At 42.4% G+C, this 26,001-nt stretch overlaps 1 protein-coding gene across 1 annotated transcript in view; it reads left to right on the forward strand.

The window, feature by feature from the left end:
• The window catches only part of WDR7 (WD repeat domain 7), a 376,393-nt gene extending 355,337 nt beyond the window's left edge, over nt 1–21,056 (forward strand). Inside the window, exons 26-27 of the mRNA XM_062201720.1 lie at nt 12,197–12,301; nt 18,285–21,056. Coding sequence (XP_062057704.1) covers nt 12,197–12,301; nt 18,285–18,488 — 309 coding nt within the window. The 3' untranslated portion in view covers nt 18,489–21,056. The remainder of the gene's footprint in view (nt 1–12,196; nt 12,302–18,284) is intronic.
• The last annotated feature ends 4,945 nt before the right edge of the window (nt 21,057–26,001 follow it).

Below are 26,001 nucleotides of genomic sequence, written 5' to 3' on the forward strand. Positions count from 1 at the left end.
TCTTGAGTCTACATTTTGTTTCCCTAAGCAGATAAACCTGAAATCTCTAATAAAGTTTTCACCAATTGGTTGCCCAGGAGAAAAGAAAGCAGGAGTTGTTTTTTTTGTTTTTTTTTTTCTTGAAGGTAATTAATTCTTAACTTTTGAACTCTTTAGAAACGGCTCTTTTTTGATGAGCCTTTCCCTGCCTAACAAATGCAGCTGTCAGTCAGGAGGATATCTTTGTCTTCCCTCTGCCTTGAGCAGCTCTCTCCCTGCCAGCCAGCCATGAAATGCGTGGTCCTGTGTATGAGGGTGTCGGGAAGGCACACAGAGCAGACCCTAGCCTACCCTCCTTCTCTGCCTTTATGTCTGTGGCTGCCACGTGTGGCTTAGTGCTGCAGGTGCAGAGGCGAGACCCTGTCATTGCCTTTGCATTGTGGGTGGCCATCAGTGGGAGCAGCACTAGGAGAATGTAGGTGTTTGAAAATCCGGGCTGTGGCCTCTCCTTTTCAGTGTCCCACCCTCACTTCCTTGGCACTCACTTTCCTGAACATCTGGCCCATCTCCAACCTATTTCCTGCTCCCAGACACAAACAGACACTTCATTCAAGCTTGCCCTAAACTCAGGGTGTCCACCATGCTTGAACCTCATGAAAACATGCTTGTCCTGTTAGCCCTCTGCTAAAACATAGTCTAGGGCAAGGCCTCTACTGAAACCACATTTGGGTTTTGACATGTTTCAGAGGTCATGTGCAGCCACCTGGGGCCATAGTTTTGGTTAGCAGATCTTTAAAGCACCCTTCAGATTGCAGCTGTCTGACTTAATCTGGAGTCAACCATGCTATTCTCCTGGAGGGCCCACAGCCCAGGCACCTCGTACTGTTTCACCCCTGCAGACTGTGTGCCCCTAAGGGTTCAGTCTGTGCTGCTTTCTTGGCTCAGTTTGTCTTAGTAAGTGTTGTACGGAACACACGGGTCCATTGTGAGGGCACTGATGACAGCAGATACCTACCTGCAGAAATCCTTTTTTCACAATTTATGTTAAAATTCAGAAAATGCTTTAATTGCTGGGATCTTTGTTTTTCCATTCCCCCTTTTTAAAAAATGATGAGAACTACAAATAAATGTACAATGTTCTCTTTAATCCTGTCCGGCCTCTAAAGTGGGTGTCCTAGAGTCCTGCTTTTTGGTTTCCGTCTCAGACTTGTCATCTGGAAGCAGAACATCAACAACTCCCAAAAGAAACAGACCATGCAGAGAGCAGTTTTAAAGAGATTGTTCTAGACAATTGTGGCTTCTGTTGACACTGACCAAACCATTTTCGAAATTCTAGTCTCTGCTGCCTTCTCGTTACAACAGGGTTAATTCTATTTCTTCGCAGAGGCCATTGAAAGTATCTGTTAAAAACCATTGAGAGCCGGCCCCGCAGCTCACTAGGCTAATCCTCCGCCTTGCGGAGCCGGCACACCAGGTTCTAGTCCCGGTCGGGGCACCGGATTCTGTCCCGGTTGCCCCTCTTCCAGGCCAGCTCTCTGCTGTGGCCAGGGAGTGCAGTGGAGGATGGCCCAAGTCCTTGGGCCCTGCACCCCATGGGAGACCAGGAGAAGCACCTGGCTCCTGCCATCGGATCAGCGCGGTGCACCGGCTGCAGCGCGCCAGCCGCGGCGGCCATTGGAGGGTGAACCAACGGCAATAGGAAGACCTTTCTCTCTGTCTCTCTTGCTCACTGTCCACTCTGCCTGTCAAAAATAAAAAATAAAAATAAATTAAAAATTAAAAAAAATAAAAAAAAACATTGAGTAGGTCTACGTATCGTTCATTATTAATCCTACCTTTCAGTTCCTCTTCTTTCATAAGAAAAGGAGGTGGGGGATCCTTAACAATTCAGCACTCTGTATGGTTATAGCACTTCCTGAATTAGATTAATTTCTTTCTATTCCATTTCAGTTCTTTCAGGACAGCAATTTCTTTGACTAAAAATATAGCAAGACACGATACTCATGCACATGTAAAGTGTGGGCCAAACTTTATTTTAATTTTTTTGCCCGAAACCTTTTATTTAAGATATACAGACTTCATGTATTTCATAAACACGACTTTAGGAACACAGTGATTCTTCTCACCGTACCTGCACTCCCACCCTCTTCCTCCTCCCTCTCCTATTCCCATTCTTATTTTTTTACTAAGATCTATTTTCAATTAACTTTATACACATAAGATTAAATCTATACTAAGAGTTCAAGAAATAGTATGAAAAAAAACCCTATTCCTCAATAGTCAAAACAAGGGCTGTTCAAAGTCATCACATCTCAAAGTGTCAATTTCACTTCTATAAGTTACCTTTTAGGTACTCAGTTACCATAGATCAGGAATAACATGGTGTTTGTCCTTTGGGCACTGGCTTATTTCACTAAGTGTGATGTTTTTCAGTGTCATCCATTTTGTTGAAAATGACAAGATTTCTTTCTTTCTTTCTTCCTTTCTTTCTTCCTCTTTTCTTTCTTTCTTTTTTTTAAAAATTTTTGACAGGCAGAGTGGATAGTGAGAGAGAGAGACAGAGAGAAAGGTCTTCCTTTTTGCCGTTGGTTCACCCTCCAATGGCCGCTGCGGCCAGCGCATCTCGCTGATCCGAAGCCAGGAGCCAGGTGCTTCTCCTGGTCTCCCATGGGGTGCAGGGCCCAAGGACTTGGGCCATCCCCCACTGCCTTCCCGGGGCAAACGGGATAGAATCCGGAGCCCCAACTGGGACTAGAACCTGGTGTGCCGGCGCCGCAAGGCGGAGGATTAGCCTGTTAAGCCACGGTGCCAGCCTCTTTTCTTTCTTTCTTTCCTCCTTTCTTTCCTTCTTTCTTTCCTTCTTTCTTTCTCCAGGCTTCACTTGATTGACGTTGGGGTTGATTCCATATCTTAGCTATTTTGCGTTGAGCTGCAATAAACATGGGGGTACAGATAACTCTTTCAAGCGTTCATGTCATTTCCCTTGGGTAAATTCCCAGAAGTGGGATGGCTGGGTAATATGGTAGATCTATATTCAGATTTCTGAGATATACTGTCTTCCATAGTGGCTGTACCAGTTCACGTTCTCACCAGCAGTGGCTTAGAGTACCTTTCCCATGTCCTCGCCAACAATATTTGTTGTTTATTGATTTCTGTATGTAAACCATTCTAACAGGGGTGAGTTAAAACATCATTGTGGTTTTGATTTGCATTTCCCTGATGGCTAGTGATCCTGAGCATTTTTCCATGTGTCTGGAAAATGTTTGTTTCAGTCCTTTGCCCATTTCTTAACTGGGTTGTTTGTTTTGTTGCTGTTGAGTACTTTGAGCTCTTTATATATTATGGTTATTAATCCTTTATCAGTTGAATAGTTTGCAAATAATTTCTCCCATTCTGTCACTTCATTTTGCTGAGTTTTTTTTTTTTTTCAGTATAGAAACGTCTCAATTTGATATAATCCCATTTGTCAATTTTGGCTTTGCCTGTGTCAATGTCTTGCAAGGTTTCCCTATTGTTCTCTAATAATTTGATGGTATGAGGTCATAGATTTAGGTGTGTGATCCATTTTGAGCAGATTTTTGTGTAAGATATAAGGCAGGAGTCTTGCTTCATACTTCTGCATGTGGAGATCCAGTTTCCCAGCACCATTTATTGAAGAGACTGTCTTTCCTCCAGGGATTCATTTCAGCTCCTTTGTCAAAAATCAGTTGGTTGTAGATGTGTGGGTTGATTTCTGGAGTTTCTGTTCTGTTCCATTGGTCTATACATCTGTTTTTTTACTGGTACCAGGCTGTTTTGATTATAATTGACTTGTGGTCTTGAAATCTGGTATTGTGATGCCTCTGACTTTGTTTTTGTTGTATAAGATTGCTTTAGTTGTTTGGGGTCTACTATGTTTTCATATGAATTTCAGCATTTTTTTTCTATATGTGAGAAGAATGTCCTTGGTATTTTGATTGGTATCACAGGTAACTATAAATTGCTTTTGGTAGTATGGACATTTTGATGATATTGATTCTTCCAATCCATGAGCATGGATTATATTTCCATTTTTTGTGTCTTCTATTTTTTTATTTAATGCTTTGTAATTCTTATCATACAGATCTTTGATGTCCCTGGTTAAATTTATTCCAAGATATCTTATTTTTTTTGTAGCTATTGTGAATGGAATTGATTTTAGAAGTTCTTTCTCAGACGTGGCATTGTATCTATATACAAAGACTGTTGATTTTTGTGTGTTGATTTTATATTCTGCTACTTTACCAAACTCTTTTATCAGTTCCAATAGTCTCTTAATGGAATCTTTTGGATGCCCTATATATATATAATCTTGTCATCTGCAAATAGGGATAGTTTGCCTTCCTCCTTCCCAATTTGTATCCCTTTGATTTCTTTTTCTCACCTACTGGCTCTGACCAATACTTCCAGGAGTATATTGAATAGCAGTGGTGACAGTAGGCATCCTTGTCTGGTTCCAGATTTCAGTGGGAATGCTTCCAACTTTTCCTCATTCAATAGGATTCTGGCCATGGGTTTATCATCAATTGCCTTGAATGGGTTGAGGAATGTTCCTTCTATGCCCAGTTTGCATCATGAAAGGGTGTTGTATTTTATCAAATGCTTTCTCTGCATCTATTGAAATAATCATAGTGTTTTTGTACTTCAGTTTGTTAATGTGGTGTATCACATTGATTGATACGGGAATGTTGAACCACCCCTACATCTCAGGGATAAATCCCAGTTGGTCCAAGTGAATGATCTTTCTGATGTGTTCTTGGATTCAATTGACTAGTATTTTGATCAGGATTTTTGTGTATATGTTCATCAGGGAAATTGGTCTGTAGTTCTCTTTCTCTGTTGTATCTTTTTCAGGATTAAGAATTAAGGTGATGCTGGCTTCATACAAGTAGTTTGGGAGGATTACCTCCTTTCAATTGTTTTGAATAGCTTGAGTAGAATTGGAGTTACTTCTAATTTAAATGTCTGGTAGAATTCAGCAGTGAAGCCATCTGGTCCTGGGCTTTTCTTTGCCAGGAGGGTCTTTATTACTGATTCAGTTTCCATCTTGGTTATTTGTTTAGGTTTTCTATGTCTTTATAGCTCAGTTTAAGTAGGTTGTATGTGTCCAGGAATCTATTCATTTCTTCTAGGTTTAATGATTTGTTGGTTACTCCTTTCCTTTTTCATCTCTAATTTTATTGATTTGGCTCTTTTCACTCTTTTGAGGGGGAGGGGTCAGTTGGACCAATGGTGTGTCAATTTTGTTTATTTTTTCAAAAAACCAGCTCTTTATTTCTCTGATCTTTTCTGATGTATTTTGTTTTTTTTGTTTCAATTTTATTTTTTCTCTAATTTTAATTATTTCTTTTCTACTACTAACTTGGGGTTTGGTTTGCTGTTTTTTCTAGGTCCTTGAAATACATTGATAGCTCATTTATTTGGTGCCTTTCCAATTTCTTCATGTAGGCACCCTTTCAGCTGCTTATGCTGTATCTCATAAGTTTTGATATGTTGTATTGTTATCTTCACTTGTTTCCAGAAATTATTTTCTTTAGTGACCCTCTGTTCATTCAGGAGCATGTTGTTCAGTCTCTATGTGTTTGCATATGTTCTAGAGATTGTTGAGTTGTTGATTTCCAGCTTCATTCCACCGTGGTCAGTTGTTGGTGAGGTGTGTTTCTTGTATGCAGCAAATAGATGGGTTTTGGTTTTTTTTAATCCTTTCAACCAGTCTTTATCTTTTAACTGGAGAGTTGAGACCATTTACATTCAAGATGACTATTTTTTTTTTTTTGACAGGCAGAGTGGACAGTGAGAGAGAGACAGAGAGAAAGGTCTTCCTTTTGCCATTGGTTCACCCTCCAATGGCCGCCGCGGTAGGCGCGCTGCGGCCGGCGCACCACGCTGATCCAATGGCAGGAGCCAGGTGCTTCTCCTGGTCTCCCATGGGGTGCAGGGCCCAAGCACTTGGGCCATCCTCCACTGCACTCCCTGGCCACAGCAGAGAGCTGGCCTGGAAGAGGGGCAACCGGGACAGGATCGGTGCCCCGACTGGGACTAGAACCCGGTGTGCCGGCGCCGCAAGGCAGAGGATTAGCCTAGTGAGCCGCAGCGCCGGCTCAAGATGACTATTGATAAGCAATGACTTAGTGCTGTCATTTTTCCATAAATATTCCTGTTGTTTATTTTGAATCTCCTTTTTACTTTTGCTGGGAGATTTTCTGACTTCACTTTCTTTCATAGTGATGACCGTGTTTCTGTGTTTCTGTATGTAGTACATCCTTAACCATCTTTTGTAAGGCTGGATGAGTAGTGACAAATTCTTTGATTTTCTATTTCTATGGAAAGTCTTTATTTCACCTTCATCTGTAAATGAGAGCTTTGCAGGGTATAGTATTCTGGGTTGACAGTTTTTTCTCTTAAGTCTTGAAACATATATCACCATTCTCTCCTAGCCTGTAGGGTTTCTGATGAGAAATTAGCTGTGAGTCTAATTGTAGATTTTCTGAAAAGAATCTGGCATTTCTCTTGTGCACATTTTAGAATCTTTTATTATTTGTTTGTTTGTTTGTGTTTTTGTTTTTTTCCTAATCTTTTATTTATGTTTCACTGTGGGGAGTTTGACTACAATGTGTTATGGTGATGATCTTTTCTGCTCATGTCTATTAAGAGTTCTGTTTGCTTCCTGTACTTGAACATCCCTTTCTTTCTCCAAATTAGGTAAATTTTTTGGAATTATTTCACTAAAAAGGCCTTCTAATCCATTCTCTCTTTCCACACCTTCAGGAACTCCTAAGACCAGTATGTTGGGTCATTTGATAGTGTCCCATAAGTCTCCAATACTGTTTTATAGTTTTCTAATTTCTTCTCCTTTTTTTTTTTTTTTTGGTCTGACTATAAAATTTCCAGAAGTTTTTCTTCTAACTTGGATATTCTTACTTCTGCCTCACCAAGTCCATTATTAAGGCTTTCCACCATATTTTTTATGTGATCTATTGAATTCTTCATTTCCAGTATTTCATTTTAAAATTTATTTCACTTTAAAATCTCAATTTCATAGGCAAATTATTCATTTTGTCATGTATGGATTTCTTTAATCTGTGAATTTGCTTCTGATTACTTCTAAGTAATCCTACAATCAATTTTTTGAATTCTGTTCCCGGCATTTCTCCAATCTCTTCATCTTCACATTCTAGTATTTAAGTGTTGTGTTCCTTTGGGGGTGACATGTTGTCTTCCGTATTCCTGTTCCTTGAATTGCTATATTTATTTTTTGGTATTTGTGGAGACACTTGTTTTTTTGTTTTTTGTTTTGTACCTGTAATGTCTTTTATCTTTGGGCTATGTCTCTGTGGTTTAGTGGAGTGTCTGCTCTTTCAGTGAATACCCAGAGGTGTGTGCTGGATGTGGCCAGGGAGTTCTGTTCAGTGCTCCAGGGTGAGGGGAGTATCCAAGGTGACAGCTAAGTTGGACATGTTAAATGTCTCTCTCTCTCTTTCTTTTTTTTAATTGGGGGGAGGTTTGATCAGCTCTGTTGGCATAGTCTCATGCTCACCGCTTCTCCTCCAAGGAGACCAATTCCTGAGTACTAGCCACAGTGGTTAAAATTTTCATCCATGCTGCCCCAAGAACCACACAAAGGATCCATGCAGTCCTCTGTGTAAGCATGGGTCCCACAACAATGACCTTCAACATGGAATCAGGGAGCTCTGAGCATGTAGAGCCATCCTCAGTGATTGCCCAAAGACCCAGCCACACCCTGTGCACTCCCATGAAGCCACAGTGTGTTCACAGTTCCAGCATGCACAATTCCCTCAGTCATGAGCGCCCAACCACCTGTCAATTCTCCCAGCCAGACTCAGGCGTCTCCTCTCATCTGGTTGCTTGACGCATGGACACAAGCTGGTATAGCTGTTACAGATGTCCAAAATGGCACCTACCCTCTTTCAGCTTGTTACAAGACCCCAGTGCTGGGTGATCAGGCAGAAAGAAAGTACCCCTTTTTCTTCATCTCAGTTGGCAGTTACGCTGTCCTGCACAGGCTGGACTCACACCAGGCTCTTCCTGCAGCTTTATTGCCAGTGGCTTGCACTGCTGCAGTCTGGTCTCACCTCACTCTTCAAAGCTGGTGCTGAGGCTCTTGGCTGCTGGGGTCCTGAGTTGTGTGCATCCACACCCTCCACGTAGATCCACAGTGTCCCTCTAATTTGCATGGAGTTTCCTCTGCAGTTTTCTCCCTACTCTTCCCTAAGATTGCACTCTCAATTTTTTTAAAAAAATATTTTCCCCTAAAGCAGAGCAGTAAGCTCCCTTCCTATTCTGCCATCTTAGAATCCTCGATCTCATTTTATTTTGAAAGCTGAACTTTTGGGAAATGTCCTTTGGAGTCTAGCATATGAGGGCCATGCCCCTGGGACTGCCCCAGCACAGAGCACTCACAGCTTCTCTGTGATCCCGTAGAGCTGCATCTCTAATGCCAGCCAAAGTTATAGTTCAGGTGGTACCTGCACAGATCTTAAAAGTTCAGAGTCTGAACAAAAGACAATGGCAACATTTCCATTACTGCACCTTTCAGGCTGAGGTGGTGATGAACTCACCAAATGTACCAAACCATTTCAACTAGAGAGATATCTGCACTGGCAAGAGTGGTACTTGCTTTCCTAAAAGACAACCGACCTATCAGGTTCAGTCAGTGTTCCATGTTGTTGTTTTTTTCCAAGATTTATTTATTTATTTGAAAGGCAGAGTTACAGAGAGGCAGAGGCAGAGGCAGAGGGAGGGAGAGGGAGAGGGGGAGGGAGAGGGAGAGAGAGAGGTCTTCCCTCCACTGGTTCACTCCGCAGATGGTCACAATGGCCAGAGCTGTGCTAATCTGAAGCCAGGAGCCAGGAGCTTCTTCCGGGTCTCCCACGCAGGTGCAGGGGCCCATGGACTTGGGCCATCTTCTACTGCTTTCCCAGGCCATAGCAGAGAGCTGGATCAGAAGTGGAGCAACTGGGACTTAAACAGCACCCATATTGGATGCCCTGGACTGCAGGTGGCAGCTTTACCTGCTATGCCACAATGCCAGCCCCAGTTTTTCTTCTTTAGGTTGCTTTAAAATACAACTCTGTGGGGCATATAGTAGTGTCTGCTACTGTGCAAGTATGTGTACGTGTGTGTGTGTGTGTGCTCTAAAATGTATCCCTCTTCAACAGACTTTAAAAAAATGAAGCTGAACTTGGTACATAGCAGGGCATCAGCAACAAATGAAAGAGTGATGAATATTGAAATCAGTGGGATGCATGTATTACTAGACACATACAATGAGCATGCCTTTTAGCTCTGAGTTTCTTGGCAGCAAGGCAAGTCCCTGCTAGATTATGTAATTTTTGTTACTTGACAAAGCAATATATATATATATATATATATATATATATATATATATATAAAGTTAAACATTTTCCTGGCAGAAAATTCCAAAATGAACTTATTTCTCAGGACCTTCTGTTATAGGCACAAAGTAATAACAAGCGGTGTCTTCGGCTCGCTTGGGACTATTCTTCAAGTGGAAGTTTTAAATGCCAGCTTTCTATGAAAGATGAAGACTTGAAATATTTAGCAAAGGCTGTTCCAGAGAAGCAAACATGGTCCCATTGTGTCTGGTTTTCCACTTTTACAACAGGGCTAACTTAGCCAGCCTCACCAAAGTTTGTGTGAACATGCCTGTTGTGTATACCGTCATTTGTACCTAAAGGTTTCCAGTCAAATCATTGATTGCACTTTCTACTTTTCTGCAGTGCATTTTGGTTGTTAATTGAGGAAAGATGCTAGTCTAAAGGAGGTGGGCTTAGCATTCTGTTTTGAAATTCAGGGGCAGGCTCTCCAGAGGAGGATCCAGCCACCTTTGCACGGAGTTGGGCTTTGGGGGCCTTCAAGAAGGACTATTTTTTTCTCACAAGAACTTTTGTTTACTCACAGTTCAAGATGGATGCTAGGATCCAAAAGGAATATTGAATCCAATACTTGTAATAGAAGGGCTGCATTAAATGCAATGAGGGAGCAGGCAGGAAACAGGTGAACCAGGCCAGCTGGTACCCAGGTCTATTTTTTTGTCTGGGCCCCAGCCACAGTGGTTATCTCTGCTCAGCCTTGGCTGGTGTTGCCACATGTGCACAAAGGCCCTGTGTTACCAGTCCTCAAGTTCTATGGCAAGGGCTAGAAATTTTGGTTTTACATGAAAACTGATGAGTTGGAAGTAAGGACTCAGAAATTCTTTTAACATTTTTAGGTCAAACCAAACAAATCTACAATCTGCTTTCAGCTTAAGGATCTTCAGTATGCAAGTTCTGTTGCAAGTACAAACTTTGCCCAACCACAGTTGTAGCCATAACATAGCCTCAGACTGACCCCACAGAATTTCAGTTTTTTTTAGCCAAACTGAATATTGATTTTAACAAGCAAAACTACTTTCCCAGTGAATTCATTCAACTCGTGTAGGAAGTAGGAATGGCCAGTGCTTGCCAGTTCATTGGTTGAGATTTTTATTTTTCCTCTGCCTGGAATAATATTCATTATGGTATAGCTGCCATTCAGCTGGTTTCTTGCAATAATTATTCAGCAGGTATGCCATTGCTTACTTTTTAGCACATTTGTGGGACAGTACCATGGACAGTTACCTTACAACTTTATAAAAAAGGCCACAGTCTGAAGTCTGTGTTTCTGGGTTCACTGATTAGAAGACCCTTCATCAGTGATGCTCATTTTGGAATGCATGATTCGGGGATGGATTTGTGGGGGAAGAGAGTCATTAAAACGTGTACTCAAGTAATTACGTTACATGTTTGTTTCTAGGCAAGCAGGAATAACAACCACATTAATGGTATCTATTGGATCCATTTCGTACACGGAGCATTGTGCAGAGTGCTATGTGTATATTATCTCATTTAAGCTTCACAAAGCTCTTGGACATCAGTGTAATTACTATCGTCAACCTCTTCCTCCTTATATTATACAGTGGGTATCGGAGGCTAAGTACTTTTGGCCACAGGTTCCATAGTAGTAAGTATAGATCTCAAATGCAAGCCCAGACATCTGAGTCAGATCAGTGCCTTCTGCCTGCCCAAAGCCCAGTGCTAGAAGTGGTGCCAATCTCATGCTGTTCTGTGAGTGTGGAGAGCAGGCATCATTTTGGATCCCATGGTACCTTGAAGCTAATGGCAGGAAAGAGCAGATTGCAAGGGGCATTAAGGAATTTGCTTTCGCCCCATCATCTCGTCTCCCTTTTCCTCATTTTAGTCGTTCAGATACAAGTCATGAAAAAGTCTAACTGAAATTTACAGTATGTGTGAGCCAAATCACATAGAAATACTGAAACTTCTTCCACTGAGACACGTGGTTCACAATAAGAAATGGAAGTAAACCCCCTTGGTATTATCTCAGTTTAAAGGCACACATTTCCACATTCCTTTCAAAGGGAAGAGAGTGGATATTGGTTAATATAGCAGAAGTATGTTTACTTGTAGTTGAATGTAGAGAGATAAATATTATATTAGGCTAATTTGCTTAATATCCAGTATTTTCTATAATTATTAATATCATCAGGCTTGTGTATTTGTTAATTAGTAAAGACCCTTTGTCAAAGACCTAGTCTAAAATACAGCTTCCTTTTTATTATTCATGGTTAAATCAATGATAGCTATTTGGCAAAGGTTCAAAACTCTCTGTAACTTGTTTTTAGTAATACTTGATTTATATGTGTGCCCAAACATCCAGTGCATGTGTGTATGTATGTTTACTAATTGCAGCTGTATGCATTGAAGCACGTTGTTATTGGTGGGAAATGAAGCATAAAACATGAAGAATCTGTAATTATTAAGGAGTTGAAGTTACTGTCTTTAACTCCTTCCAGGGCTGTTATGATACAGCTCTGATTATTTTCATTTCAGATGAGGTTCCTGGATAGTTGTGGTTATCAGTACCTTCCCTTTCTAATTATTGTAAAATTCTTCCCTCTATGGGCATACATGAATTAATCCATGGGTTTGCCATAGTTACATGCTTTTTCCTGATTTTTTTTTTGCTGCTTTTCTGATTTTTTAATTCTGATTTTCAAACAAAGAACTCTTGCATCTAATTATCCATACCCTAACTTGCTCAACATTGGACATATTTGCATGTGTACTTGTAATAGTTCTGTGGAGTATAATCCATTAATGATATCTGAATTGTATTTTAGACCATCCATGGACACAAGGGACCAATCACTGCAGTGGCCTTTGCTCCTGATGGACGATACCTGGCCACCTACTCCAACACTGACAGCCACATTTCCTTCTGGCAGGTAAGAGTAGATGCTGCGGGGTCTTGTCGTCAATATTACATGATGCGCTTTTGGTGGGAAGGCTTCCAGTTGAACCTGCCTCCCAGCCCTCCATCCTCCCTTCTTTCAACAAGTAACAGTTGTGTATTGATTGCTCATTATGTTGCAGGCACTAGCATGCAGGGTGCTGAGAATACAATTAGCAATCTGCAAAGAGGGGCCTCTGCTCTCACAGAGCTTGCAGTCTGAAGTAGACACCAATAAATAAGCAATTACAGTACAGAGGTGAGCCTGAGAATGAAGTGAGGGGAAGGCTTTCCAAAGGAAGTGACATCTAAGCTCCAAGAGACCTGATGCTGCGGAAGGGCCGGGTGCTAAGGACACGGGGGCAGTGATTCAGCAGTCAGCAAGGGCAGGGGAGTGCATCCGAGGGTCTGCGCCGAGATGAACGTGACAGGAGCAGCCTTGCTCAGGCCTGGAATGTATACAAGGCATTCAGACTAGATCCTTGGGTCTGTCGCTATAACAGGGCATACACAGAAGACAATCGGGTGTTTTCTCATTATTCCTTTTTACATTATCTCATTTTTCTTTTGCACTCTGAATTTCCCACATAATGCTCTGAATTCTCAAACCATTCAAAGCATTTATAAAAACCTGCATTTTCTTTGGCTGGCAGTCTATGTGAATGTCTGTTTCATTCTGATTAAAATGAGTATTAATTTTGAACAACTAGTTTTTACCACAGAATATGTTTCATCTTCAGTGCTTAGCCTCTCCATTCAGCACTCTTTAATTTCCTGACTCTTCTAGTGTTGATAAGCACAAAAAATCAAGTATTACCTATCCCCCCAAAAGTTTGTTATTGCCTTTATTTTCCTATGATACAAATGTGTTTTATGAGATTCACTTTATTACTTTGACAACTAAAAATAAAAGTTTAAGCAAGTCTTCAGCACAACTTGATGATGGCTTAAAAAAATCAATAGCTAATAAAATGTAGAATGGATACAATAAATTGCTTAATTAACAACATGCTATTAAAGCATGACAACTTCCAAATCTGTCAGACTTTTCTATTTTCATCTAATTTCGTTTTCCAGTGTATTTTCTCATTATCTTTTCTCCCAGAATATATTTCCAGCATCTTAATGAGCTCATCTTAAACTTTCTCCCAGTGGGTAACCCCACGACTGGTCATTCCTAGGGAAATCCCATCATGAGTCCATTAAGGACCCATCAGCTGGACTGTGTCAACAGTGGGGCCTTGCAGAGTTCACTTACTAAGGTCTTGTTCCCACTCAAGTCTAACACAGTGATTGCTACTGTGCCAACTGCACCTTGATACAAAATTTCTTCTATTTCCTCTTCTCTCCCACTCTCAGGGGAATGTTGGTATGAAACACCCATCATGCAGTGTGACCAGGTGTCTGTGTGCTAGGGACTGTCACACAGAGTGAGGCAGGGGCCCCGTCTGAGGGGCTTGCCTTCTGTTGCTGCTTTCTACTATGGAAAAAAACAAACAAAACCTCTCTCTTTTTTTCTTTCTTTCTTTTTTTTTTTTTTTTTTTTTGCCTAATTTGTGTCTGCTAAGAAAATATAATTTTTTGTATAAAAGAATATCTCAGATTCAAAATTTTCCCAGTATTTTTTCTGGATTTTCTACCTGGAATTTTCCAAGTGATAAATTTTCTTTCTTCTTTTTCCCCTTTGTCTAGCTCTTTGCTGTTATGTTTGGATACCTTCATCCCTTGAATACTGTTCTATTTCTGACAAAATTCCAGCCAGGCTCCCTGATGGAATAGTGGTTAGTTTCTTACCTCAGAGGTGAAGCCATTCATTAAATAGTGTCTTTTTGTCTCTGCACGGTGGGGCGACAGTACAGTGCCTTTGTCTTTAACTTGTCCACTCCAGGGGCTGCCACAGAGTGCCAGAGTAGCCAGACAACACCCAGTCTCTCCTAACTCTAAAACCAGTGTCAGAATTCACAGTGCACCCACATCTTAGATGCTCGAAATGTTGAAATTTAGATAGAAGGCACAGAAACATATCATTTCAGCATTGTCATTCCAGCTTTATCAAGAAAATACAACATAACCTCTTCCGGAAGTGTTTATCTAGTTAAAGAGAGTCTAGAAAGTGGTATTGGATCTACTGCTGCTTTCCCTAAATGGGCTTTGCTGATTTCTTTAGATACATGTTGTTTAGTTCTAATGATGTATGAGAACACTTTTATATTATTCCGGTAAGTGTACTGTAATATATTTTGAAAACTTAATGAAGTCTTATTAATACAGAGCCTGACTAAAGCTATCAGCTATTAAAATCTTTGCTGAAAAATGAGTGCTAATGAGAAATATTGGTTGGATAATTATTCAAGTGAGACTCAGTAAAAGTATTGCAGCATTACTTACATTGAGAATAGCATGAAAACATTTCCTCTTTTGATGAATTGTATGTGTTTCTATATGTTGAAAAACCAGTCTTCACAGAGCTAGTTTTGTGAAGCTTCATTTCTGACGAGAAGGGAAAAGCCAGGATTGCATCTCAATTCGTTTGCATACTCAGCAGTGGACAGCGTCATTTGGCAATCTGTCAAGTCCTTTGATCCTTTAACATCATATTCCTACCACTGCAGTCTTCCCCTTCAGTGTACCCATTGTTATTTGAGCAAGGAAAGCATAATAATGAAAGATCACACATCATTTTATTATCACCACCATCCACAAAACAAGAAAGTACCCTCTCTCAGAAATGCTAATAATAAATTAGATGGAGTATAGTTGTATTTATTCTGGTATACAGTAGAATACAATTCAGTCTCTTTAAGGAATTATATAGAACTGAAATTATTAACATGAAAATATTGCCATCAACATTTTATTCAATGAAAACCAAGGTTGTGAAACTAGCATTTAATAATGGACCCATTTATGTAAAATCCCTTAAATCTCTTCTCTTCCTGTGGACCTAAGCACAGGGGAGATCTAGACGTTGTTTGTTTATCAGCAGAGATTGTCTCTGGCAAGTGAGATTTCAGGGGTCTTCAGCTTTCGTTTTTGTATTTCTCTTCATTATTTAATTTTCCACCGTGAGTATTTATTATCTTTGGGATCATAAAAAAAAATGTTGTCAAATCTTATAATTCAAGACTGAAGTTGCCCTTGCTTTTAGCATAGTTTGTAGTCAGTCAAGAAAATAGCCATCGGAACAGCACGGTGCGCCGGCCGCAGCGCGCTACCGCGGCGGCCATTGGATGGTGAACCAACGGCAAAAGGAAGACCTTTCTCTCTGTCTCTCTCTCTCTCACTGTCCACTCTGCCTGTCAAAAAAAAAAAAAAAAAAAAAAGAAAGAAAATAGTAATCTTGAAAAAAACCAAGATTGTTACAGTATGCGTTCTTTGGCCAAGTTGATCAGCAAAATCGATACTCAGCCTTACTACTTCATTCCCACCCCTCATTTGAAGAGGCCATGGGAAAAGGATGGTCTGCAGAGAAAGGAATTGTAATGAGCGTGGGGGGGTCTTCATTGTTCCAACTATGTGCAACTCCAACAGTTCTGTGCCTTCTGCATTTCACATAGCCCTCTTGTCAAACAGAAGGCTTTCTGACCCTACTAAGGCATTTATAAGAGTAGGAATGGCTCGGGTTGTAAGGGGAACCCAGTGATGACAAACGGCCCTTTCTTAAAATCATTCCTGTCTATATCACGCACAGAAGATACTCTGTCTTACTCGCTCTTTAACCCTCAATCCATTTCTTGATTTGGCTATGTTTACAGGACAGAAGTAAAAATCGGGAAACAGCTGAGCCTACTCAATCAAGCAGCATGCATATTTTCATAGAAAGTCCATAAAGAATGAAAAATACCATTCTTTATCCACGGAGAAATTAGATCTTTTAAAAGCATGATCATAGCGTGCCTGTTGATACCAGTTAATCTTAACTGGCAATTTTCTGGGTCATTTGGATGTGCTCTGTGAGAGGACTGAATGATTATGTCCTGTGACTGTTGTGGAAGTGGGAACTCTCAAATCAAGCTCAGCAACGTTATTTATATTGAAACTGCTTGGGAACCTCCAGAACACAATGAGGCATTGCTTTTTATCTTTTGTGAAGTCTTGGGGAAAAGGAAGGAAGGAAACAAGGCCCGAGGGTCTGGGAGGATGGCAGCAAGGGCCTGCCTGGCTTGCGCTGCGAAGTGAGCTTCAACAGAAAGAGTTAACGATAACCATACATTTGGTTTTAAAATGTGACCTCGCACACTAGTGGTTTTTTTCACCTCTGTGTTGTGTTCGGCACTATTATTAATGCAGGAAAATCAGTAACATTAGTCATCTTAAAAGGGTTATTACTCAAGATGATTTAAATTGTGAAAACGTCAGTGGAGCCTGCACGCAGTCTGCTGGAGATGCCATGATTTACGCCCTCTCGCGCCGTCCCGCTGCCGAAAAGGGCTGGGGAAAGGAATGGCCTGTGTTCCGCACTGATCCAAATGCAGGGCATGAGATCAGCAGTCACGCATCTGAAATGGCCTAGGATTTGCTGGAGGTTCTTGTATCCACCGTGTGAATGTGTTGCATCACAATCCGTATGCTTCCTGCAAGACCCCAGAGCCGTATCCAGGTAGATGGCGGTCTTCCTGGGGAGAAGTGAAAGTGGCAATGTGTGCCAAGGAAAAAGTGGGGTTTCAGAAGCTGCTTTTCTCGTTTTCCGTGTGCTTTCCCCATGATCTGTAATTGCTAAATGATGCATACTGAGGACATTGTAAGTAACGTTCAGAACCCAAAGGAACCTCCAGGCTCAGTGACTCAGAAAGCAGTTTGTTTAGATAATTGCCATTCAATATTAACCACTTTGACCGGATGCATGATTGTTCGGGACTCATAATTTCCCTATTATTGTTTGTTCCTGGGAATGGATTAAGAAAATTTAAAATTTAAATCAAATCCAAAGAAACTGCCCCAAACCAGAAATCACCAACTGATAAAAAGTCGTTGTCAATCAGGTCTGAAGAGGAGGCTGTCCTTAGTGTGGTGGCTGAGCAGTGAGCCCCAGGCTCAGTGTGGAGAGGAAGTAGGTGCTTGTTTTTCCTTTGAGAGCTTGCTGGAGATTGGGTTTTTAAAAATCAAGGGAAGAGACCGGTGCTGCGGCTCACTAGGCTAATCCTCTGCTTGCAGTGCCAGCACCCTGGGTTCTAGTCCCGGTTGGGGCGCCAGATTCTGTCCTGGTTGCTCCTCTTCCAGTCCAGCTCTCTGCTGTGGCCCGGGAAGGAAGTGGAGGATGGCCCAAGTGTTTGGGCCCTGCACCAGCATGGGAGACCAGGAAGAAGCACCTTGCTCCTGGCTTCAGATGGGCACAACACACCGGGCCATGGCAGCCATTTGAGGGGTGAACCAATAGAAGGAAGACCTTTCTCTCTGTCTCTCTCTCTCTCCCTAACTCTGCCTGTCCAAAAAAAAAAAAAAAAAAAAACAAACAAGGGAAGAGTGAACGTGCTGGGGAATGTGAATGGGTGAGTGGGGTCTGAGTTTGACGCAGTAGTAACTGTGCACTGCATCTCCTCTCTACCTACCACCTAACTCTGCTTCATTTTCTCATCCTCCCGGGGATGCAGTTAGCATTGCTGTTAATGAACAACAACAACACAAGCGTTTCGTTTAAACATCTGTGATTTCCAAATCTCATCTAATCCAGTCACTTATTAACAGCTGCAATTCGCTTCCTCTCCTAAAGATCAGTGGATTCTCCCTGCTGTCAGGTTCTACCCACGAAGTAAAATTTCTCCAGGTATATTCATTTACTGTAACAGCATCAGAACAATTACAATATACTGAAAGGAACCCTTTAGAGATCCGCGTAACCCCCGATGAACGTGAGCAGCCATTACAGAGGAGGAAGCAAGCAGATGTGCAGCCCAAAGGGATGGAACCCATCTGCGTGGGAGGGAAATGGAAGGGTTCTTTAAGTGACACGCGTGCTGTCCTGTCCCCTGTCCCTCCAGATGAACACGTCACTCCTGGGAAGCATCGGCATGCTGAACTCGGCCCCTCAGCTGCGCTGCATCAAAACGTACCAGGTGCCCCCCGTACAGCCGGCCTCCCCCGGCTCCCACAACGCCCTCAAGCTGGCCCGGCTCATCTGGACTTCCAACCGCAACGTCATCCTCATGGCCCACGACGGGAAGGAGCACCGCTTCATGGTCTAGAGCTGCTGTCTGCTGCCCTACGTGATTTTAGTTCCCTGCATTGTCTAGGCTCTGTCCTTGCAGGGGATCATTCTTCGGGGCTACTTAGGTCGTGCAGGGGCGTGGCCAGGTCTCTGTCATTTGTGCATGCTTCTCGGGGGAGGGGGGCCGACTCCCACACGTGCCACCTATCGATTCAGAGGCGTGCACACTGCTCTCCAGGATGTGGCCACTCTGTCACTAGGTAGTTTTTCCCTGCCAGTGAGGGGAGGGGAAAGCCGGCGGTTCCTGGGAACGCTCTTGTTGCTGGGTGCAACAGAAGCCCAAAAATCAATAAGCACTGTGATTGCACTCCCAGCCCCAATCAGTGTTTCACGAAACCCCAGCTCTGAAGCGCTGGCTGCATCCGGCGTTCTGACACTGCGTGTCGCGGTGATACGGCAAGCCTCGTTATTGAAATTATTCCCCTTTGACTTTCCTAAAGCATACCACTGTTTACCAGAAAGATCCTCTGTTTACGTGGCTCTTTGCTTCTGGTGATTGCTAGGAAATCCCTCAATCCAGTTGGCTAGGGTTTAGCCACCACCTTCTCTGTTAATACCTAACTGATTTCAGTTAATGAGAAAATGCACGCAAAAATTGTTTTTCCTTGTAGAAAATACAGTTTTCTACACTCTTAGCCTTCTGAAGTGTTCACGTCTTGCTTAGATGTCAGTATACTTAGTAGCTTAAAATAAGACTCAGCATCACTTATAAAATACTTAATTATCCAGGCACTATCACTGATCTCGCGAAGGTACCCTTGTGATAAAGGAGCCAGTTTGGAGGCGCAGCACAGCCCTAAAATGAAGACCCTTCTGATTCTTTGCTGCAGATCTTTTTGATTAAAAGGAGCGCTCCCCTTCCCTACAGAAACCCGACAAAGCTGCACTTCCCACATGTATGACATATGTCAGTTATCATGTAATAATTACAGTTCAGCCTTCCAACTACTACTGGTCAATTAAGGAAAAACCAAGAAGGCATTTCTTTTTAAACAAGTATCCTAGAGGTTTAATAACTTTGGCGCAGTGTCTTGTATATGCAGTTTATTTATATACAGGAGTGTATATAAAAATGTACGGGCTCTCGATTTGTTTGCACAAACATTGCAATGAGAGTGTTCGTCACACTTCAAAGTAAGCTTCCACTAGATCACTTTCTTCTTATGTCAAATTATGCTGGTTCTTGCTTATAGTCATGGGAGAAAATCCATAAAGTAATGTTTTGTATGAAATGCTCCTCACAAGCCTTCGTCTGTACATAGTTGGGGGTTTTGTAGGTTGGCTGGTTGTTGATTGGTTGGTTAGTTGGGAGAACTGGCTTACTAAAATCAGAGGAAGTTTGCAAAGTTTACAGAGGAAGCAAGACGATAATGGAAGCAGTTAATCAGAAAAGCGTAGCTTGTCAGAGTTCATGCAATATACAGAAAAGTAGGATCAGGGTCCAGGAGCAAATACATCTGTTATTTTACTGAAACCAATTTTTAAGGAACATATTAAGAGATTAATATAAGTAGAATGTCTTTTTCATATGAATATGGAATATGTTATTTCTGTTGATGGCTGATCTGTCCTAAGCCCTTGGTTTTAGACATCGGGTATTCTTTCAAAAATGAATGTATGCCACATGCATGTACAGCGTATTGATACAGATTATCCATGTAGTTTCCAAGGAAGAAGCAGACAGCTCTCCAGCATGGACTTCATCTGTTCGGTGAACATGCTGCCATGTTTGGGGTAGCCAGAGCCACGGGAGGTGGACCAAAAGGGGCACTTGGTTTCTCCAGCCAGCTCCTGAGTCTTCTCTATACTCAACACGTGTTTACTTTGTGGACTTAAATGGAAACTAATTTATTCTAAATGACAAAACTACTTGGAATACGAGGTAAACGTATTAGAGTTGCATTGGTTTTTTAACAAAATGATCTATAGGTGAGGAGAAAGGTGTGGGATGGGCAGGCCACCACAGACACACAGGTGGCGCCCCCTTAGCAACTAAGAACAAAGCTGTGAGGACCCAAGGAGCAAAACCCTAGACGCGGGGCATGGATTCTGTCTGCACTGACGGCCAAAATGATGGGCGGGTGAGCGGGCCATCTCTGCAGCGCCTGGTGTTTGACGGCTAGACGGGCTCCTCTCGCTCGGAGACGAGTGTCTGCATTGTTGTTGACATCGGTCTCTCCATGGCTCTTTTGACAAGTGCAGTCCCAAACTTCCTGCCAGCTTAGATTTCTCAGCACTGACATAAACTTCGTATTGTCATCCTTGTGCACACTGTTAGTGTTCTATTGATTTCATTGGCGCTGTATTTGGCCCTGTCCTTGTAAATGTAGACATACGTGGCTTCAGTGGTAATTTACAAGCAAAAGATGACAATGACGTGACACCTGTATGAAAATGTTGCTATGATTGAACTCACTGTGTACAGCAAGTAAATTAAAATGTCTGCCTTTCGAGACATTTCTAGATGATTCCACTTAATAGATTCTATGTGTACTGAATGTCCCTGTGTACATACGTGTGGTAAATAAAAAAGAATTGTACTGCAGATAGTTTTTCTCCCATTATTACTTTTTCCTGTGTTCACTCTTGTTGAGCATTCTCAGTCTACATCCACTTTCTATTTCCAGTCACTCATTGTACTGAGAACCAGCTCCAGGAAAGGCAGAGGTGGTCACAAAGGACAGCAGAGCAGTGGGAAGGAAGTCCTTGCCCACAGCGTGGAAGTGTGAGATGCTCAGATGGAGAGACACTCCTGCCACAAACTCACCGGCACCCCCTGTGGTTTGGGCAGCAGAACTGCCCAAGTTGCTCCTAAATAGACTGTTAATTGTACCAAATGGTATCTTGTCAGATCTGATGACATGAGTTGGCTGCCTCTCATGGGAGCGAGGCTGAGATCATTAAATTCATTTCATTTAATACTCGGTTTGGAGTTGAATTGGGGTCCCTAAGGTGAAGGGTGTAATTGGTTTTCAGGAAAAGCAAGAATAACAAAAGACGGCCTCATGGTACACACATGTTACTGCTTTTCATTCTTTCAGAGAAGAGCATAGACCAGCTTGAATAGAACAGCATAATTTTCTGTAAGAATAGACAAACATGTAAACCTCCAGGAGTGGACAGCAGCACCATTGACCCTTTCCAATGCCCAGCGTCAGCCCTGGGAACTGTTTTCACATTTCCTGATGACTCAAGTGTGGCCTAATAGGGAAAACAGGGGCAGTAGCAGAGCTGTTTGATTGGTGATCACGTAAGCTGATCAAATGTGGAAAGGGCATGACATTAATGGGAAGGTAAAGCCAGGCAGTGCTGGGTGAACTTTCACCTTTCACCCCTTCGGCTGACTGACAGAGCTGAGTGTTGAAGAAAATCAATACTTTGGAGCCAGGAGGGAAATATTTCCACCCTCTAACTAGAGAATGTATTTTGACAAGGCCAAGATAATCCAAGCTGCACAGGAGAAAGAGAAAAGAAGACTCATTTTTAAAGCTTGACACTTCAAGGTGTTTTTGTGCAATGGTTTAGAGATCGTCAATACATACAAATACCAAAGGTCAAAAAGAAAAGCCAGAAGAATTTCAAAAATCAGATGTTCAGTTCTTCTGGCTGTTTAAAAACTAAAAAAACAAACAAACAAACAAACAAAAACGATGACAATGACGACTACCAAGAGGTTTATGCTTGTAATTGTTTAAATACCTGAGCTCACAACTGCGGGTTTCCAGGTGGTCGTCCCTCTTTAATTAAACTAAATTTTGCAGAGGAAGCACTCTGAATATTGAGTGCCTAAAAGGTGAGCAGACTTCTTGCTTCTTTACATTTTTTATAGACATGAATTATTTTGTGAGTGCTTACGTCATTTTGTGTTAATGTCTCAGAATCTGGTTTTGCGATTCCTGTTGATCCTGCCGAACTGGCATCATAAATCCTGGACCTCTCTCATTTGCTTCAATCATTTACATGAGAGAAGAGTTCATATCCCTTTAGTATTTAAATGATTGACAGTTTGCAAAGTCGCTTTAAGCAAATTACTGTAAAGGTGTCCTAATTAGTACCCTTCTTTTTTTTTTTAACTTTTATTTAATGAATATAAATTTCCAGTATACAGCTTATGGATTACAATGGCTTCCCCCTCCCATTACTTCCTTCCCACCAGCAACCCTCCCCTCTCCCGCTACCTCTCCCCTTCCATTTGCATCAAGATTCATTTTCAATTCTCTTTATATACAGAAGATCAATTTAGTATAAAGATTTCAACAGTTTGCACCCACATAGAAACACAAAGTGAAACATACTGTTTGAGTACTACTTATAGCATCAAATCAAAATGTACAGCACATTAAGGACAGAGATCCCACATCAGGAGCAAGCGCACAGTGGCTCCTGTTGTTGACCCAACAAATTGACACTCTAGTTTATGGCGCCAGTAACCATCCTAGGCTGTCATCATGAGTTGCCAAGGCTATGGAAGCCTTCCAAGTTTACCGACTCTGATCATATTTAGACAAGGTCATAAAAGACAGAGTGAGGATAGTAACCAATGATCCTAAGAGTGGCATTTACCAGGTTTGAACAATTATACAGCATTAAGTGGGGAAGAGGACCATCAGTACACACAGGTTGGGAGTAGAGCCATGGGTGGTAGAGTAGAGGTTATGATTACAAAGGAATGAGGCCCAAGTACACTAGACAGGGCCTAGGACAAAGGACAGAGTCATTATTAGAGGAGCTAAGAAAGGTGCTGTCTAAGCTACAATTAAGTTTTCTGATTGAGAGGCAAATAGAACCTGATAGAAGGGGCTTGATAATAATCTGGTGGGCTTTAGGCCTTGTAAGTTAAGAGGCCCAGGCCTATATATCTCTTCACATGGGGTATATCCTAAGGGAGGTGTGAACCTCCTAGGGGAAGGCACTCTGTTGACTTTCATTACTTGGCTGGCCTGGGAGGAGAGCTGGCCAGGTAAAGGCAGGGGGCATCTCTAACAAGAAATTTACAGTTCTGCCTGCAATGTTGCTGACCCTGCTTGACCATCCCCTCAGCTGCAGTGGTCACTTTGGAAGTTGGGCTGAGTGAAGGGCTTTTCAGCTTAGAGCCAATAAGATCTGTGGCTCTGACCTGGGCATCCTTCGACTCCAGGGCAGGTCCATTTCCAGTGATCCAACTCTTGGCAGAGCTGCCAGGGCTCTTCACAAGCTGACTTCTGCTGAAGCCCAGGCTTACCACATTGAAAGCCACTGCAGTGGACTGGCCTGTTGGGTCTCCTTGAGGGCAGATCACTGTACAGATCAGCCATTCATAGGCCTGCCACCCATTGCTTCTGATGCCTAGCTTTCTTTTCCTCCTGGTTTGTGTTAAAGCAGACCAGACGATGCAAGTCAAGGGAGTGCCCGTGTCCCATCTCTAATCTTTGGTGGCCTGAACTACAAGTCTATAGTCACAGGCATGTTCTGTAGTAGTTTTTCTAAGGTAGACAATGCCCATGAGGAAAATTATATTCTCACTTTAAAACTTTCTTTCCCTTTGGTCTGAAAGGGAGGTTTTTTCTACTTACTGTATACTTCGCTGATGGCGAAGTGAATCTAGCTATGAGATTATTATTTAAGTTGTTATTTTGGCTATGCTATTACAGAAAAATGTTAGCCATCTCTTTTATAAGGTCTAAAGATAAAAAGAAAAATGTGGGAGTTGTGGTGCAACAAGTTGAGCTGCTGCTTGGGAAGCCCCCATTACCATGTCAAACCGCATTTCCATATTAGAATGTGGGCGCAAGTCCTGGCTACTCCACTTCTGATCAGTCTCCTGCTAATGCACCTGGGAGGTAGCACATAGTGGCTCAAATGCTTTGGCCCCTTCCACCCACATGGGAGTCCTAGATGGAGTTGGGCCTGGCACTGGCACAGCCATGACTGTTGCAGGCATTTGGAGAGTGAACCAATGGTTGGAGGATCTCTCTTTCTCCCCACCCCACCCCACCTTTCAAGTATCTGTAAATAAATAAACATTTTTGAAAGTGGATCATCACATTACTTTTAAGACTCACTTTAGCATCCGGGATGACTTTGCATTATTTAGTATCTTCCAAATACACATCTATCAAGATTGTACAAGACTCTGACCAAAGTATTATGGACTGGATTTCACGGAGTCACTAAAGCAAAGGAAAGTGAGTCTGTAGATTCTGTTCCCAACATCTTGTTTCAACTAGTGTCAGAATGACTTCTTGCTTCCATTTGCCCAAATGCAAAATGTATTTTTAAAAACTTGACCTACACAGTGGCACTTGTGAAAATATCTGAATAATTTGAAGATATGGTCATGAGACATTGTTATTCAGTCTGTGAGCATTTACTGACTATGTTTTGTGTTCTCTTTTCCCCTTGCTGGTGCACTCACAATCTAACGAAGAACCATAACAAGGAGTAAGTGCTCAGTCAGTGACGAGTGGTGAGGAAACAGGGAGTGATCACTTCTCAAGTTAGCCTTCTCAGCGAGGAAGGCTTGGGGCTGGGCGTCAAAGGAAAGAGATTAGTTAGGATGACAGAGGGGATCCTACAAGGGAGGAATTGATGCAAGCTCCAATCTTCCTGGGATCTCAGAGCGAATAAGCTACTTCAAGCCTACAACCTGAAAGGCACTGGCAGGTACTCCCAACAATTCAGACAGCTCTCCGCTGACAGCTGGTGCAGCAGCTATGAGAACCAGACTCCTTGCAAAGGCACATGTGAGATCTGCAAGGCAGAAAGCCTAGGGAAAGACGTCTCTGACTCTCAGTTCTTTCTCATGTTTCACTTTCTTTACAAAGAAGAAAACGTCTTTTTATTTTAAAGCACGTATGGATTCTAGCATGTAGTATAGCACAGGGTGTCTGACACCCTGCACTGCCTAGATCCCCACCCCAACTCCCACCCCACGATTGAAACATGTGTCTGGGGGCACCAACAAGGGATAACTCCCTCCTGAGTCCTTCCCTAGAGACTGCTTTCCAGCCAAGAGAGCTGCCTTACCCAGACTCATGCTCCCTTTCCTGGAGCTGGATACATCCCATGACGGGTGAGGGAGGAGGCCAGAGCTCCACCTCAGAACCTCTTTGAAGGTCTGTCCTCACTCCAGAACTCCCTTTAGGTTCACCTGGTGCCTTCCTTGAATTGCATCACAGCCCAGCTTTACCTCCTCAACCTAGAGCTATTAATCCTGAGACCATTGCTCCGTGAATTTCCGACATGTGCATCTATCTCATGGCCTTCATCCCAGAGAACCCACCCCAGGACAGCTGATGCCAGCAGTGGTCCAAGGAAACTGAATCTAAAATGGGGTTTGGGAACCAGGACATCCACTGACCCTTGGCCAGGAAGGTCCCATCACTGGGGGCACTGCCAGGGATAGCCCATGGCACACTGTAGCTGTGCAGTTGGGAAAACCTTCATCAGTGAGACCTGGTGATAGAAGCAGGTGTGCTGGAGGGTGCACCACGTAGGCATCTCAGAAGTCA

This window comes from Lepus europaeus, chromosome 9 (assembly GCF_033115175.1).
Source record: "Lepus europaeus isolate LE1 chromosome 9, mLepTim1.pri, whole genome shotgun sequence".
Taxonomy (NCBI): domain Eukaryota; kingdom Metazoa; phylum Chordata; class Mammalia; order Lagomorpha; family Leporidae; genus Lepus; species Lepus europaeus.